This window comes from Cornus florida, unplaced genomic scaffold (genome assembly GCF_030987335.1).
Source record: "Cornus florida cultivar Cherokee Brave unplaced genomic scaffold, ASM3098733v1 CherokeeBrave_3.0.0_Hap2_Chr07, whole genome shotgun sequence".
NCBI classification, from domain to species: Eukaryota; Viridiplantae; Streptophyta; class Magnoliopsida; order Cornales; family Cornaceae; genus Cornus; species Cornus florida.
Genome location: NW_026775577.1, coordinates 44,783,255 through 44,801,599, shown reverse-complemented (window position 1 = coordinate 44,801,599; position 18,345 = coordinate 44,783,255). Strand labels below are relative to the sequence as shown.

At 38.0% G+C, this 18,345-nt stretch overlaps 2 protein-coding genes across 6 annotated transcripts in view; one reads left to right on the top strand and one right to left on the bottom strand.

The window, feature by feature from the left end:
• The window catches only part of LOC132267121 (probable protein phosphatase 2C 55), a 31,661-nt gene extending 13,541 nt beyond the window's left edge, over positions 1 to 18,120 (bottom strand). For 2 of the 5 annotated variants that reach the window (XM_059768188.1, XM_059768186.1), the window contains exons 1-7: positions 17,821 to 18,120; positions 17,053 to 17,371; positions 16,793 to 16,936; positions 16,382 to 16,619; positions 12,625 to 13,390; positions 11,037 to 11,149; positions 2,017 to 2,165 (exon numbers count right to left, since the gene is read on the bottom strand). In XM_059768188.1, the coding sequence (XP_059624171.1) occupies positions 13,293 to 13,390; positions 16,382 to 16,619; positions 16,793 to 16,936; positions 17,053 to 17,367 (795 nt within the window). In that variant the 5' untranslated portion in view covers positions 17,368 to 17,371; positions 17,821 to 18,120 and the 3' untranslated portion in view covers positions 2,017 to 2,165; positions 11,037 to 11,149; positions 12,625 to 13,292. The remainder of the gene's footprint in view (positions 1 to 2,016; positions 2,166 to 11,036; positions 11,150 to 12,624; positions 13,391 to 16,381; positions 16,620 to 16,792; positions 16,937 to 17,052; positions 17,372 to 17,820) is intronic. The other 3 variants (XM_059768189.1, XM_059768187.1, XM_059768190.1) reach the window with 2 other exon arrangements.
• LOC132316658 (uncharacterized) lies at positions 9,888 to 10,355 on the top strand. The gene has a single exon (XM_059815131.1). It carries the CDS (start codon positions 9,888 to 9,890, stop codon positions 10,353 to 10,355), a length of 468 nt encoding a protein of 155 aa, XP_059671114.1.
• Positions 18,121 to 18,345: the final 225 nt, after the last annotated feature.

Sequence of the window (18,345 nt, the reverse complement as noted above, 5' to 3'; positions counted from 1 at the left end):
GCCATGATATGAGCTTGAGTCTCAGGATCAATGGTTAGGGTGCGTATATCGCCAGGGATGTGTAGCTAGATATAGTGTAGTTGTGTACCCTGGTAGGTTTAGGTATTCGTGCCCACTATATGTGCGTTTTGCATGTTACCTACTATTCAGGTTGAGACAACCCTATATTCTAGTGATGTTCCTTTAGTGTGTGTATATATATATATACGGACTACTAGTTACTGTTGGATTGACTAGGATGTATACGTGTATCGGATCTCTGCTTGGACTGTAATAGAGTAGAACTTGTTTGTGAGCCTGACCCACCATTATTTTTCAGGTGTTCGTCAGAAGTAGAGGTTGTTCGTGCTGAGCAGGGATCAGTCTACTTCATTCTTCCGATGCTACATAGGAGTTCCTTTACGATTCAGTTTCCTGATTTAAACAGTTATTGCTGTCATTTGTTTAGTTTGGATTTTCTAGGGATCCACACAGTATGGATTCCCGAATTGTATTTTGGAGGATCAGTTGTATCAGAAGAGTTTATTAATTAATGGAAATATATTCTGAGGTTTATTATTAGATTATCGTTTTAGTTTCTTGTCAACATTTTATTTATTCTTCTTTATTCTTTTGTACTCTGTGTTCGTTTATTATCAATTTGTTTTGATATCCTCGGGTATTCGGGCGTGGGCCTGGCCAACCAGCATTCAGAAATCCGGGGGGTATCACATTCATCATCCAAGAACGTAGAACATTTTAGCCTATTTCTACTTCCTATAACAACCATAGGCTGGAAACGTGGAATGTTATCTTTTGCAGCTATGCTTATAATAACCTCATTTCGAGACAATGCAGAGCCTTTGAAACAACATACCAATGTATAGGAGACAGAAAGAGAGAATATTAAAATTAAAACACTAAAAATAAGATCTATTTATTTATTTAGTAATGATTTGGATATCCATAATTTGGATTTCTTTATCTTTTTTTACCAGACTCTTTGGTGACATCTAAACCCTGATATGATTACAAATTTTCTAAAGGTATTTCATTTCGTTAATGGTTTGGATATCCATAATTTGGTTTTCTTTATCTTTTTTAGGACTCTTTGGTGACATCTAAACTCTGACATGATTACAAATTTTCTGAATGATGTGGACATTTTTTCTTTCCTTTTTTTTTTTGATAAGTAAAAATTCATTAAAAGCGTTCAAAAGGGGAACGCGTCCCATGTATACAAACAAAACAGGAATCTATGGACCCAAGGAGTCCAAGAAATCAACAACATCGTCAGAAGATGAACAATTTCTACCCTTCGCCCAACTGAAAATGGTACAAATGATGTGGTGGACATTTTAAAGTAGGAAACTTACAAATATCAAAATAATAACCCTGTATGTTGACATGGTGCTATAGCCATTATTATTTTCCATGTTTGTTCTATTATACTCTAGGATGAGCCAACAATTGTTCAATTATGTACTGAGAAGACCGGCAATAATTGAAGATAGATTTATAAGAAATCTGTGTATTCAGCTGATAGGAGAACTTGGTTCTACGCCCATAATTTCTAATTATAGAAAGCTTTAACAATAAATAGTAATAAATAAATAGAAACTTCATCTTTGCTCAAGCTTTAGCTTCCCAAAAACAAACTCCGTATTGGAGTGCAAGAGAAAAATCATTTAGTTTTTTCATCACAGTTCCAGTTTGTAATAAAGTGATTATCAGCTAAAACACATACCCTAAGAATAAGTATAACATAACCGATCTGAAAAAGGTTTTTTTCCTTTTTTGGCAAGATTTGGAAAAGCTTCCTAATCATCTAGATAAAGAATTTTAACTAAAGTGTAAGATTCAACAACCACGTTCAATATCGTTCGGAAAAAAAAAATTAATAAAAAAAGCATCCACGTTCAAATAGCATATCATAAAAACTGCAGAAGATGCTTCAACAACCGAAAATAAGGGAAACCGTAAAGCTTAAGCAAGCATTATATCGTGCATCACGTATTCAAGAGGGAAGAGACTTACATCTTGGAGCAAATTGTAATAATACTTGCAAGTACCAGAATTCCTTCGGCAGTTAAAGAAACTACGAATATCATCAGTCAGCGCATCCCAGTCAATGGAAGCACCCCTGCTAGCTCCAACTTCTTGAACAAAGGCATCTTTATAAGTGCCTGCAAAAAACAAGAGGAGACTATGCATGTGAACTTTAGAGTGAAGGCAACATGAATTAGCTCTGTCAATTATTTCTTTCATTAAGATCCATTTGCCATCAAAACTAGTAAGGATAAAGGATCTTTGTATTGGAACATTCAGTGACCAAAACAGTGATTTGTCAAGTGACATGGTCAGTCTGGTTATCTATGTCTGTCAATTTGATTTGCTGGTAGATGTGTTGATGAAGGAAATAAGAATTTGTTTTAAGGATATTAATGTAAAATGATAATCTAATTATAAATGAATTAAAAATAATAGTAAGGATGCCTACTATAAAAGAAATTAAATATAATGTAACCCAGTAACCAACAAAGGAAAAATATCATTAATATACAAGTATAAGAAAATTCAGTGACCAAAACAGTAAGGATAAAGAATCTTTGTATTGGAACATTCAGTGACCAAAACAGTGATTTGTCAAGTGACATGGTCAGTCTGGTTATCTCTGTCAGTAAATAAGAATTTATTTCAAGGATATTATTGTAAAATGATAATCTAATTATAAATGAATTAAAAATAATAGTAAGGATGCCTACTATAAAAGAAATGAAATATTATGTAACCCAGTAACCAACAAAGGAAAAATATCATTAATATACAAGTATGTGAAAATAATAATTAAGGTTATGTTCTATTCTCTACAGCCTTGGAAGAAGAAGAAGAAGCTATAGAGAGAGACTAAGATTAATTTATCAATTAATCAACGATCTACCAAGGGTCTTGTGGCTTAGTGGTATCTCCTCTACCCTTTAAAGTAGATGGTGAGGTATCGTGTCCCCAAAGGGGTAACATGGGTGTGTGCGTTTCTTGCCAATGAAAATAATAATAATAATCAACGATCTATAGACTAAGCTAAGTGATATTCTACTGATTTACAAAGATTTCTATGTCCTAGTAATATGTGGCATTTAATTAGTTTAACAAATATGAAAATACTTTATATGTGCATGCAAAAATTTGTATTTGGGATTGTATAATATGGTGTATATGGAATCTTATGTGAAACATGTACAAATGATTCATGATTACACATCTAAAATTAATTTCAGATTACAAACATAATGAAATTTGTGTGTAACAGTATATATATACAAATATATATATATGTATGTATGTATACATAGGCGTGTAAGCATGTATCCTATATGAACTATACGAAACCTTAGTTTAGCAGGGGAGGCGGAGAGGAATGGCTTCTATGTGGCTTGAACGTATGTTAGTGCATTGATGCTCAAACATTTTATTGTTAAACCAGGCAACGACCCTTTTTTTAAATCATCCAACTAAGAAGAAAGACCAGTTCACCCCTCTCAGTCTTCTATTTCATGCAACTACTAGGCAAAACTTAAGCTTGATCCCTGATATCAACTCGCTTGTTTCAAAGTAATTTTGATCCATCTTTTCAGAAAAATGGATTCACATGCTAGAGAGGGTGGATCTGTCACTCGACCTCCACCTTTTCATCGAATCAGTTATACTTACTAGAAAGCAAAAATGATGACATTTATTTATTTTTCAATAAAGAGGTAAAAAGTTTGGAACATTGGAACTAGTTTAGAAACCACCCAATTTACACATAAGTAATGAGCATAATTGCAGGTTTGCCTAGAAATACAGAGATAATTGGTCCGAAGATGATTTTAAGTTTTTATTTTTTATTTTTTTTCAAAATCTTACAAGTCTTAACGTTATTATAGTCCAGAGATGCTCTAAAGATTTTTTTTAGATACCCCTAAACAACTATACACAAATGCATGCTAATTAGGTTTGGAAGGGTTTTGCGAAATCGTTTAAGTGGAACTAAGTTTCATAGATGCTTAGGTTTAAGGGTTTTACGCGATTTATCGAGTTTCAATGTTTGTTTTTTGCACACACTTATATGAGAGTTAGTAAAAATCCTTAAAACTTAGTTCATGGTTTCTTCAAAGTCATATTTCATTGAAGTTATTGAACATCTTCAAAAGACAACTAGTTGTATAGGCATCCATCGCATCTTCACAACAGATTGTGAAGGTTGCTCGTTCAGACGAGTATTAAATATTATCTTTCGTATTTTGTAAAATTTACAATTATGCATATGATCCTAACAACAAAATGTACCAATTTTAAATATTATCTTTTTATTTTGTAAAATTTAACACAATGTAAATATTCAAATCACAATTGGCATTAATTCAAGAAAGGGTCATAGAGGTGACATTCTAGAAGCTAGAGACCAAGGAGGAGGAGGAAGGTGCTTGGAGATTCAAGAGAGGTCTTTAAAGTGGGTGTGTGACTATACTAAATCCCAAGAGGTATACGGCTCTACATCTTTATAAATAATTATATGTATATGAATTTCTAATGATGATAACACCTAAGGTTCATATACATGTCAGGATTCGTAAAACAGCAAGTAGCTATGATCCCAAAGTTTTGTTCACTTATACGTTGTTAACTTTGAACGACGGCGACTTGGATCTATGAGTTCTGGCCACCGATCATACGTTGAGGTGACGACGATACCTAATCTCCCAAAGCATGGTGTTGTGGAGACGTCGGTGTCAAAAAGGGGTGTAGATTTATTTCTTGATGATCAGAGCATTTGGAAAAGGGATGTCATTCAACGTTTTCTGGTGGGAAGGTTTGACCGAGATGTCGGAGATTGTGCGAGAATGGAAGATTGGCTTCGAGCGCTTGGAAGGTTTCTGCAGGTGTGGCAATTTCCCCGCTACCGGATTCTCTTTTGCTGTTCAGATTGCCTTCTCATGCTGAGGCGATACGGGTGTTGAGGGAAGGCAAACGGACTTGGGGAGATGCTGAGTTACGACGATGCGTGGTCCGGGTTGGGTGGTGCGGAATTCTTGAGGAAAAGAAAGAGAAGAAAATGATGGTCTTTGCTTTACCGTTGCATCTGTGGTTGTATGCTCTATTTCAAGCGATTGGCAACACCTATGGGGGGTTCAAGAGGGTTGAAGCAGATGAAAGGAAGGATGCGAGCAAGGTTATTATTTATGTCGAGTCGTCCAGGAGTGGATTCTGGTGAATGATGAACGGCTCTGCTACAGGGTGTATTTGGCAGTTGAGAGGTTTCCTAATCTTGTTCCCACAATGGCGGGCCTTGAATGAGAGTACTGTCCTGTCGGAAGAGGAATGGTTGAGGTTGCAGAGAAGGGGTGGAAAGGGATTGCTGGCGCCTGAGTTGCAGATTGCTCATGGTAGAAGAAGACATGTGCTTCACGCACGAGCACGTGATTCTAGAGACCAAACAGAGGGGGCACGTAATTCTAGAGGCCAAGCAGAGGGGACACGTGGTTGGCATAAAACCACACAACGGGATTACGCCTATCCGGATAAGATAAGGGATGAGAGGCATTTGAATTTCATTCGCAGGTCACGTGACCTTTCTTATAAAGGGATGCGGGGTGGCCCCTTCACTTGGGCTGGGCCTCATGGGCTGGAATCCTCACAAGCCCACTCGGGAAGGGGTCAACTTTGCTAGGCCACATGCAGGGCCAGAAAGAAGGCCCAAGGCCCATCCTACTCATACTCAAGTGAGGCCTAATTTTCATTCTTTGGCCAATAGGCAGCACCACGGGCCTTTAAAGAATATTTCAACTGGGCTGGAGCTATGTAATTCCTTTGATAGTCTGCAAGATGGGTTATGTTCTGATGGGAATGATTTGGCTCATTTGGAGATCCTGAGGTGGTGCCTCAGTCAGAGAGAGAGAAGTGAAGGCGACAGTGCAGGCCTCTCTGCTTCTCGGAACCATAGACCGAGCCACTCCAAGATTAGCTTGAATGAGCAAAGATGGTCCAGGAAGCAGAAACAAAAGTGGGAAAAGTCCACTAGTGGAGCTCATAATCCGGGTATGTGTTCTGTTCCTTTGCCAATTCTCTTTTCTATCTCTACTCCCTCTTCTACTTGGGGTGTTGAGGAGGGGTGATGGAAAGGTGGATGGCGGGATGACCATGGGGGTTCAAAGGCTGTCCCCAGTTACTGGAGTGAGCTTTGAAGGTTGTCTTGAGGATGATGGTGGGGCATCAGTTTCTTCAGATGTCACAGGTAAGGGCGTCATGTTCTGAGACGTGCAGTGTGAAACATATGGATTGGCCTCTGAAGCTTATCCCAAGAGGTAAGGATGATGGGAGCGTTGTTCTGTGTGTTGGCTGAGGGACTCAGTTGTTGATTGATGGAGGCACAGCTGAAGCGCTAAAAGCTGACTAGAAGATTCAATGGGAGGGGATGAAGACAGTTTCTGTTGAGCCTGATTTGCTGGGTACTGGGGTTTCTGATCAGGGCAGAGATTTGAGCACTTCGGATGAGTGGGAGCCGGATGGTGGGTCTATGCTCTCTGTCTTAGATGCTTTGACTGTGGCGGAATGTCCTTCTACATTGGATATTTTACCACCAGTGTGGGAGAATGGGGGAACTATTGGGATTGATACTCCATTGGCAGCTATCAGAGAAGGGCAGAGGTTTGCTAATTTGGAGGGCAGTAATGAGGAGTGGTTTATGGAGTGCATCGGAGGAACTAGTAAGATGCGGGGATTATCATGTGGTGGGGAGGAAGAGTAGACTCACAACATGTTTCAAGCTGTTGAGGATGAGTGGGAAATGGTGAAAACCACGAAGAGTCCTTGCTGGAAGGGGGGAGAGAACTTTGATTTCCGATGTCAATTATGATGGGAGAAGTGGAGAGAAGGGGGAAGAGGAGGAGAGGGGGAAGGAGGGGGAGGGAAAGAAATTGTGCGTTTATGAAGCTCAAAGTTGTGTCCTAGAATGTTCGGGGTTTGAATGACCCGAACAAAAGAAGGGTGGGGAAGGTTCTCTTAAGAAAATGGGGGGTGCATGTGGTTTGTTTGCAGGAGTCTAAACTGGCATCTTCCTCTGATCGGGTTCTTAAAAGTTTGTTGGGGTGGGAGGGGGCAGGTTAGTGGATTGGGAGGTGATTGATGCCGAGGGGACTGCTGGAGGTATTGTGGTGCTTTGGGATAAAAGGTGGGTCTCAAAAGCTGACTTGTGGAAAGGGCGGCACTCAATTTCGTCGTCGTTTTCTCTGGAAGAAGATGGCTCACAATGGGTCTTTTCCGGTGTGTATAGGCTAGGAGGGGATGTTGAAAGGAGAGTTCTGTGGGAGGAGTTGGGGTATGCTAAATCAAGGTGGGATGCCCCGTGGTGTGTTGGGGGTGATGTTAATGCCATCCGTTCTCCTAGTGAGAGATCCACAGGGGGTCCTTGGTCTCCTGCCACGACGGACTTTTCAGATTTTATTGACTCTCACCATCTCATGGATCATCCGATGGAAGGAGGCCAGTTTATGTGGTCTAGTGGACGGGATTCTCCAACGTTGTCACGGTTGGACAAATTTCTAATTTCGGGAGATTTGGAAGAGAAGTTCCCGGATGTTTCTCAGATGGCTTTTGCCCGTGCTATTTCGGACCACATACCGGTTTAAAAATATGTGGCTTCAGGTTGATGACTTCAAAGATAGGATTCGGTTGTGGTGTATGGGATATAAGGTAAGGGGCAGTCCGAGTTTCCGTTTAGCCTCCATTTTAAGGTTGTTGAAGAACGACATCAAGAAATGGAATAAAAAAGTGTTTGGTAATCTCAAGTGGCGAAAGAATAGAATCCTCCTAGAAATCTCAGATTTGGATAGAAAGGAGGGTGAGGTGGGCCTTAGTAGCAGGGATATTAGCAGAAGGGAGGAGTGTAAGGTTGAGTCTGGAGAGATTGCGGTGATGGAGGAGATCTCTTGGAGACAGAAGTCTAGAGCCCTCTGGCTCAAGGAAGGTGATTGAAATACGAAGTTTTTTCACCAAATGGCCAACGCTCACAGAAGATTTAACCACATTGGGAGAACGCAGTTTAATGGAGTTACGGTTTCTAGGGATGATGATATCCAGGATAGCTTCGTGTCTTTTTACAAGCAGCTTTTTGAGGTGACTGAGAGTTGGAGGCCTCTTCTTGATGGGCTGCATTATCGGAAGGTGATAGAGACTAGCTTGAAATGCCATTCGTGGAGGAAGAGGTGTTGGCGGCTTTGAGGAGTTGTGATGGGGATAACGCTCCTGTCCAGATGGGTTTACTTTAGCTTTCTTTCAACAGAATTCAGAGGTGGTGAAGGCAGAGGTGATGGGGGCAATCAATTCTTTTTTTCTGCATGGCTCTTTTGAGAAAAGTCTCGATGCTTCCTACATTACTCTTGTCCGCGAAAAGAGCGGACCATGTGAGGCGAAGGACTTTATACCCATTAGTCTTGCTGGGGCGGTGTAAAAGATTATTGCAAAAGTCTTAGCCATTCGGTTGAGGAGAGTTCTCAATGGGGTGATCTCAGACTCCCAGAATGCTTTTGTTGGAGGGCCTCAAATTCTGGATTCAATTTTGATTGCTGATGAATGCATTGACGCAATGGCGAGAAGTGGTATTCCGGGGATTGTGTGCAAACTGGATATCGAAAATGCCTATGATCATGTTTGTTGGGATTTTTGTTGTATTTGATGGAGAGAATGGGTTTTAGGTAGAAGTAGAGAGCGTGGATTCTTTTATGTATATCAACTGCTCGGTTCTCGGTTTTAGTGAATGGATCCCCAGCTGGTTTCTTTGCCAGTTCTCGTGACTTGAGGCAAGGGGACTCTCTTTCCCCTTTCTTGTTTATCATTGTCATGGAGGCTTTTAGCCAGCTGATGGGGAGGGAGGAGCACCTTGGGTTTATTCAGGTATTTACGGTTAGTCATTTCCCACCTGCTCTTTGCGGATGACACTATTGTCTTTTGTGATGCTAGCCTCCTTCAGTTCAGGTATTTACGGTGTGTGTTGGCCTGCTTTCAAGTTGTTTCAGGGTTGAAGATTAACATTAGGAAGTTCAAGGCTTGGCTGATACTCTGGGGTGTAGTGCTGGCTGTCTCCCGATCTCCTACTTAGGACTCCCTTTGGGAGTCTCGTCAAGGAGAGTTGCTGTGTGGGATCCAATTGTTGAGAGGTTCGAGAGGAGGCTTGCAGGTTAGAAGAAACAATATTTGTCCAAAGGGGGGAGGGTTACTCTTATGAAATGCACGCTCTCAAATCTCCCGACCTATTTTATGTCGCTCTTTCCGATGCCTAAGTCAGTTATTCGAAGACTTGACGTGATTCAGAGGAAGTTTTTGTGGGGTGGGGTAGGAGATGAGTTCAAGTACCACTTGGTTAATTGGGAAAGAGTGTGTTCCCCTATTAATAAAGTGGGTTTGGGAATTCGAAGGTTGGAAGTGTTTAATAAGGCGTTGGGCAAGTGGTTGTGAAGGTTTGGAAGAGAGAGGGCCAAGCTTTGGAGGCGCGTTATCGCTTGTCATTATGGGAGGGAGACGGAGGGTGGCACTCAAACGAGGCTAGAATCCCAGCAGGAATGGGCTCTTGGAAGCAAATTCGTAAAGGGTGGGATGAATTCTCTAAACGTATTCGGTTCAAGGTTAGAAGCGGAAGGATTGTCAGGTATTGGGAAGACATATGGTGTGGGGATTTGGCTTTAGCATTCAAATTCCCGCGTCTTTACCAGATTGTTGTGTTTAAAGATGCTATGGTTGCTGACTATTATTGTCTCAATAATGGGAGGGTGACTTGGGATGTGCAGGTCCATCGATAGTTCCATGATTGGGAACTTTTGGAAGTGTCAAACTTCCTAGCCTTCATTTATAGCCAGGTGGTGGTCGGAGTGGGCATGGATGAGATGTTGTGGGTGGATACCTCAAGAGGGATTTTCGAGGTTAAGTCATTCTACAATTTTATGTTGGAGCGCATAGGCCACATTTTTCCTTTGAAGGCCATTTGGAGGCCAAAAGCTCCACTGAAGGTTGCTTTCTTCTTTTGGACCGCTGCTTGGGGAAGCATCCTAACTGTTGATAATCTTAGAAAAAGAAGTCATGTTGTGGTCAACAGGTGTTGCTTGTGCAAGACAACGGGTGAATCTGTCAACCATCTTCTTATTCAATGCTCGGAGGCTAGGGATGTTTGGTCTATGCTTTTGGGTGCTTTTGGTCTTCCATGGGTGTTCTCAAAATCCACGGTAGACTTCTTAGAGAATTGGAAAGGGTGTACAGTGGAGAGCCGAGTCAGAGATGGTTGGAGGGCCACTCCCCTTTGTATTTGGTGGGGTGTGCGGCGTGAGAGAAATAGGAGATTTTTTTAGGGAAAGGAGTCTCCCACTCTCCCATTTGGGCTATTAAATACAGTATTATTACTTCTTTATTCTTTTGGGTAAATGGGCAAGACTGTAATTCAATGGATTCTCTTTTGGATTTTGTGGATAGCTTAAAGCTATAGTGTCGTCTTGGACGGTGGTTGTCTTCTTTGGGAGCGCTCCCCTTTTGAGAGCCTTCTATAAAATCTTACTTATCAAGGAGAAAAAAAAAAAAACAATTGGCATTCATCAACTTGGATTCCATTGCTAAAGAGTCAATAAATTTAACTCAACTCAAAAACTCATTTTCTGAACTAATTGGGGTTTGGCTATCAATCAATAATTACACACAAAAAATTACAAAACATAAGACATTACACAAGCTACACCAAATGTAAGTTACGAAAACTTCAAAATAGATTATGCATGAACTGCAATGACCAATGTGCCTTTTGTTCTAAGATGTTTAAGCACTTTCCCACATATGCTAAAGAGATGAACCAAAAAGAATTCGCTAGCTTTTAGCCGAGATGGCAGCATATAATGACCACTTTATGAAAAATAATAATAAATAAATTTTTAAAAAATGCACTTTGGGAATATTATGTCTATATATATGTCTACGAATTTTCAAATATGAAGGTTTTGATAGCAATTATCAAACAATAAGTGAGAAAGCCAAATCCTTACATTGAGGCTTTTGCTTTCGTTGAAGAAGGATCACACACCAGAATATCGAGACCCAAAACTACTTCCTCCCCATCCGGAAAAGGGTGATGAACCGGAAGATTGAGACCCACTTCCTACAAAGACAAAGCCACATATAATGAAATAGAGAACCACACTTCAATGAACAGAGGGACAAAGAGACAAAAGGTCAAATGTATCAAGCAAAGCAGCATCATGTAGATATGAACAATATTACAGTCTATCATGCTGCAAGAAATAAGTGTACATACACATATTAAGGATCAAAAAACACATTGCAACATAAGGGATTAATATGTAGAACATTCCAAAAGTATATAATTAGATATCACTGACAATTCTTTACTCATGAGGAATACAATAATGTTGCGTTTGATAGCACCAAATCGGTGCTTTGGATTTGGGATCGGAGGAAATTTAGTTCAAAAATTTAACTAATTTTTTCCTAATTCCAAATTCAAGCAACCAATTAAGTGCTCCCAAGCAGCATAAAAAATAAATGAGATATTTTTTAAAACAAAAATGCAGAAGGCCTCATAATGTAATGATTAAATTGACAAAACGAAAAACAGTTCAACAAAATTTGACAACATGAAAATGGAAAACAATGAAAAGAATTAAACATATAAGGGGGATATATACAGTACCCAAAGATAATTGAAAAAAAAAAATTTACCAGAGAAAAAAGATAATTGAACAGTAAACAACAGAATAAAATGCCACGAGTGAGACTTTAAATCAAACCAATTAGATGGATGAAGGAAAAAAGCAAATTGAACATAAGAACAACCAATACAGTAACCTAGGGTTTCAATTGCAACGAATATATTGATGTGATTCAAGACGTGAAAAGCTTAAAATTACCTCCACGATAACAAGGCATGGATGATGTTTTACAAATAAGAAAACCAAAATCAGAAGCAAATTTGTTGTCAAAATTTTTATTAAATTTAATGTTTTCCTGTTATTCAAATTCTATTTATAAATTGACAAATATTCTATCTAAATCTATATCTATATAATTATAAGATTATATCCATACTTATCATTGACTTGTATTAAAATTCTTCTACTGAATTTAATTTTAATTAAAATACTAATTTTAATGATATCTAAAATAAAATACTAATTGAATTTCCAATTTAAAACTCTTCTACTAAGTCAATTTAGTTTCCAATTTAAAATCTGTTAATATGAAAACTCTTCTACTCATTTCAGTTTTAACTAAAATAAAATGCTAATTGTCTTTCCATTTTAAAATTCTTCTAATAATTTAATTAGATTTTCAATTTAAAATTCTTCAACTAATTTAATTAGTCTTCCAATAACTAGTTTTAATTTTAACAAAAATAAAATACCAACTGGGTTTCTAATTTTAAATTCTTCTACTAATTAATTGGATTTCTAATTTAAAATTCGTCAATGTAAGAATTCTTCTACTAATTTTAGTTTTAACTAAAATAAAATACCAATTGGATTTCCAATTTAAAATTATTCTACTAATTAATTAGATTTCCAATTTAAAATTTGTCAGTCCAAGGCATCAAGTTATGGAAGAGAAGAAAAATACCGAGTGCTTGATTATGCAACTCGGCAGGTAGTTAGTGAACTGGCTCCAACTCAGAAAAGTGGCATTGCTTGTAAAAGCTTTTGAAACAGTGGTTCCACCATCAGAAGAACAGCATGTTAAGGTGACAAAGGCTATTAGTGATGAATGTTATACATCTGTTTCTGGAGCCACTGATCCAGGCACGAAGACGGAGGAAATTATTGTATCCAATCTTGATAATGGGGATGATAATTCCATCGTCGCAGATGAACATTCTGATGTGAGTGATTATTTGCACGTCCGCAGTTGAAGTTTCTCAATCAGATGACACTTTGAGCTTCACCGGTTTGAAAGTTCTTGTGGATGAAAAAGAAGTCCATGAAGAATCAAAGATACAGTTTCGAGTTTCAACTTGGGGATTCTCAAAACTGGCTCTGAATTGAGTGGTAAAACGGTGGAGCTTGATTGTTTAAGTTGTCCACCATCTTATATAAATGAAAGCCCAATCATAGATGATAATGGAGAACCAGTGGCAAGTAACAATGTTGCTTCTTCAGCTTCTGAGTATGAAAGACTGGAGCAAACAACTGCAGGCGGGGAAGAGAAGACTAGAGATTCTGATCCACAAAAGTAGCATGCAAGTCCCAGTTGGACAAGCAGAAGAATATCAGGATGTGGCACCTGATAGATCAGCATGTAACATCAGGTATTGCTGCAAAAGTTGGAACCCAGCTGTTTCTTGATGGAGACGATGAGGAAGAACAAGCAGATGATGGCAACACATTGCCTGAAATAAGAATTGGTTCTTGTGATGATTACTCTAAAACAAATTGTGATTCGGGAAAGGAAAATCATTATGCAAATCATGATGCAAGACGTCAAAAGGACTGAATTTAGCCAGAGTGATGCTGTCAAACTTGTACCAGAATCAATTGATGAAACAGTTCTTCCAGAAATTCAAGATGACTCATCTGATAATCAATCAATTACTAGTGACATGATTTCAAACCAGGAGCTCTAACAAAAAAATCGTTGTGAAGATGGGGAGCTAAGCATCTTAACTTCCACCAATTCTGCCAAAAAGGGCTTCAGAGAATATGACAGAAGTGAAGTGGGAATCGGTATATTATTGGATCAAAAAGACAGAGTCTACAGCTGACAATATCACCACCACAGTAGAAGAGAGGGCAGCATTAAAGGTGGGAAACAAATCTGAACAGCAAAAGCCCAAGAACTGGAGCAAGCTGAAGAAGGTAATCCTTCTCAAGAGATCCATCAAGGCATTGCAAAAAATAATGAGATGCAATCATCAGGTACCACGACATCTGACCATGAAGCCTGACCGAGAGGCAGAGAATGTCGATCTAAGGTGTCAAATGATGGAAGAGATGAAGAAAGCTGAGCAATGGATGCTCGAGCATGCACTTCAACATATCGTCACCAAACTAACTCCAGCACGGAAAAGGAAAGTGTCTCTTCTTGTGGAAGCTTTCGAAGCAGTCATTCCACTGCCTGATATTTGAACTCAAACAGAGGCTAAAACTGCAACTTCATATAGGAGAAATCTCCATTACAGAAGTTACCGCTCAGTGGCAGATCGATTCTTCATGGTTGAAAGGAGTTTGAAAGGTAAACACAGTAATAAGGTTTCTTGCAATTTTCATAGTTATTGGAAGTCAGCTTTTGGGGAAGAATAAATAGAAGTTTTTGTTTTCGATGCCTTCGTAGTAAGATATGCTCAGTATAGATTCTTGATGATGTTGATGATGGTATATATTTTCAGAGATTCTTGGATGTATTTGTCTATTTTCCAATCATCTATGAGCACTAAAGAGGAGATACTATTAGAATATGTTTATTCCCCTTTTATACATTTGCTAGAAAGAGCTTATGAGATTGGATAGGTTTCATCCACCAACTTGAGACCGCCTTGCACCACAAATAAATAACACTAGCAAAAACTCATTCAGAGATATAATTTTAGGTTTTACTAAGTTCCTAGGACACGTACATATAGTTAATAAGGCACAAGTGCTGGAAAGCCCTAGGAGAAGTTCACACTTTTGATAAAGAATACTGAATCAAAAAATAAAAAATAAAAAAAACACGAAGAGAAAGGAGAAATTGGAGATAAATGTTAGTCTTTTCTGCTCCCAAGTTTGACAAGTTTACAAGAAATAGAAATCGAATGAATAAATGAAATAGAAAGGTGTATTTACTACTCCAACCTTCAAACAGGTATACACAAAAAGGAATCAAAATAAACACCGATTGGGGGTTTTCAGGAACACATATAGAGCACTCAAATTTTATACAAATATATAGGCTACAGAGGTCTTGCATATCATAGTTTAAATAAAAAGAATGCAAGGGGCCTCCTACAATCTCTACCATGTGGTGACTAAAGAAGTCCACAAGTAAATTTTATCTGTATAAACATGTAATAAGAAACAAAATGGTGCTAATCAGTAAGTGAAATCCAAAATAAATGGGAATGGCAAAATATGGGTTAAATGAGCACATATATGTGACCAATCCAGTGGCATCAACTTGATGGCCTGGAAAACTAACACATCCTCTCAGAACCTGGTTAAAATCCCATCCTAAACAACTTTTAGTTCATGAAAACTAAACAAAAAAGAAAAAAGGAAAAAAAATAAAAGAAAGGAAAAAAAAAAAAAAAAATCACAGTTCTTGTTACAGGCCAGTTAGTTGTGCGTGTGTGTGTAATACTCAGGCAAGGTTAATTGCAATTTTATGCACATATAAACAAAATTGTTCCTCATCATAATTAGAATGAGTGCATAAGTATATCATAATTTTGGTGTACCAATCCATGTTTACTTTATTTATTGTGATTTATTACTTGCTGGGAGATGTTAAACTATGACTTTATTTTTCCATCTTATGTGATTGAAATCACCAAAGCCAATTAAAAAGGAAGGGACGGGATGAAACAGCATGGGAAGGATGGTTTGTACTTTGTAGTCTTTGGACCAATTCAGTTTTGGAGTTTGACATCAGAAGAGGGTGCTATTTAATGTATTAAACAGGTTTAGACTATCCTTATTCAACTTCTCTTTTTAACATATATTATTACTCTTTGCAACTTACTTAACCAGTCACTACGATTATCATTTGTGCAATATATTACTTTACTAGTCATTTTTGGCTTGAATATTGCTAATGATTGGATTAGCAATCTCCTGAAGATACTGTCAGAACTAATTGCACTAATTTGTTAAAGAATTCTTGTAAAGTTAGAATCAAATAGTTACAGCCCCTATTATTTGTATTCCTTGCTTAACACATATAGAGCCACTCAACTTGGAATGGCAATTCCTACTAAATCTCCACACAGTAAAATAAATAAACAAATAACCCATAAAGAGTAGATATACAATGAAGCAAAACAAGAGCATCAACACATCTCACATTCTGAAAAATGGGCAAGGATATATCATACCATCACAAAAAAAAAAAAAAAAAATTCACATCTAATTAAAGAAAAAATGGTAATTTGATACATTTCTGCAATTGTAAATATCCACAAAGACCAAACAACAATTACACGAATCAACTTAATCATATGCACAAATTCACTTGGAACTTCTCTGCAAAAACTCCTATACTGTCGTGTTATATATAGTATTAGCATTCTTCTTCTTCTTCTTCTTTTTTTTTTTTTTTTCTCTTTTTCTTTTTGTTGCTGAAGAAAGTTAGAAGCAGTCCATTGGTCTGATATAAGCAACAATGACAGTGATGTCGTCAACTTTACCTCCTATGTATTCCATTCCTGCCTCTTCAGCAGCTATTTCGAATGGACTAGAATTTAATTTGTCGAGAGAACAACTATGAGCAAACCATGCTAGAGACCAAGCTAATTGTTGTGGGGTGCTCTCTTCTTCCATACATTGTTTCACCAATTCTTCAATTTCATTTGTATGCATATTGTCAAACAGCCCATCACTTCCAGCAACAACGACATCGTCGAGTTTAACTGAAACAGTGAGCTCCTGTAGACCAAATATTTATAATTAGTACCAAATCAAAATGTTAAAATTAAAAGAACTATATATGTTATATATGCAACTAGTATTCTAATGACTGTCTTCTTCAGCGGACAATCCCAATTTGACCCAGTATTAATGTTGAGCCTAAAATACAACAGATTAATAATAGCACTAACCTGCGCTGAGCTGGGGGAATCATTTCTCCTTCCAAGCTGATATGGGCAGTTAAATCTACGCTGCTGCACTGGTGATTTGTATACAACTTCACCACCTCTTAGCAGCAAAAATCCACTATCTCCAATGTTAGCAGCATGCAAGTTCTGCAATAATTAAAAACAAAGATTGCAAATTAGTTAAAAATATATCCTTTTGCCTTGAGAGAACAAAAAGAAAGCATATATATAACAAGGAAGGAGCAAAAGGATGGATGACATACATTGCCTGTGAGGGTTATAATGCATGCAGTGGATGATCCTTTGAGCTTAGTTTGGAAGAAAGCTTCATACAAGACACTCATTGGATCAATAGGTCCTTCAGTTTGATCATCAATTTCTCTCACAGTATTAGCCATTAATCGTCGCGCATAATGGCCCGCGTCCACACCCTTCTTCCTCCAACCTCCAACGCCATCTGCAACTCCAATTGTGTTCTTCTCAGAACAAATAAAATGAGCATCCTCCCCTGGAGGAGTCAGGTTCTTGGGTATGCAAAATGATCCAGCATCCATCTTCATTTTTCCTTTGTAAGCCATAACACTAAATAAGAAAAATATTGAATTAGGAAACTTGAGACATTCAGTTTAGTGTTTAAAATAGAAGAGACATCCAGTTAGGAAACAAGAATTTATAGTCAAATATCGAATGACAGTCAAAATTGACTATTAGAGCAATTTGTTACCGATTTGCAAATTACATGAATTTATATTCACATATCAAAGACTTGCAGGGATTGCTTTTACAAATTGATGTATGATGGAAGATTGATAGAAGGGGGAGAGAGAGAAAAAAAAATGATTTCAAGAAGTGAATTAACTAGGGATTTTCTGATCTGCATACTTAAATTATGCAACACTTTCCGGTTGAAGGGTTAAATAAATTTAATTTAAACCCTTTCCGGTTGAAGGATTAAATAAATTCAATTCAATCAGGAGAGAAGGAGGAATCTTTAGATCGATCGTAACAATTTTCTGGGGAAGGGAGTGTACCTTTACTGTTGAGTCCGACGAAGAGGTTGCGTTCGGACGACGACGAAAGAAGACGCCGGCGCTTGCGTTCCGACGATTACGAGAAGACTCCGGCGCAAGACACAATCGAAAGGTAAAATGGTGAGAAGACTCCGGTTAGACAATGGTGAGTGGCGGCCAAGACGAAGAAAGTAAATCTGTGCGTGTGATATTTTCCAAGCCCTCGACGCGGCCAGATGTATAGACAGTGTGTAATATTTCCCTAACCCTAGAGGCGGCCAGATGTAGAGCCAGTGTGTAATATTTTCCCAACCGACAGCTAGATGCAGAGCCCCTTCTAAACCTAGGGTATATTTCAGTAATTAATATAGTAATTAACGTGATAATAGAAATAAAAATTAAATTAAATTGTTTTTTTTTAAATATGATAACTTCAACTTCATATTTTTTATAATTATGATTTATGTTTCATATCTTGGACACTTTTTAGAATTAAATCACGTTTTGGAATTATTTTTTTAGAATTAAATCACGTGGATATTTTCA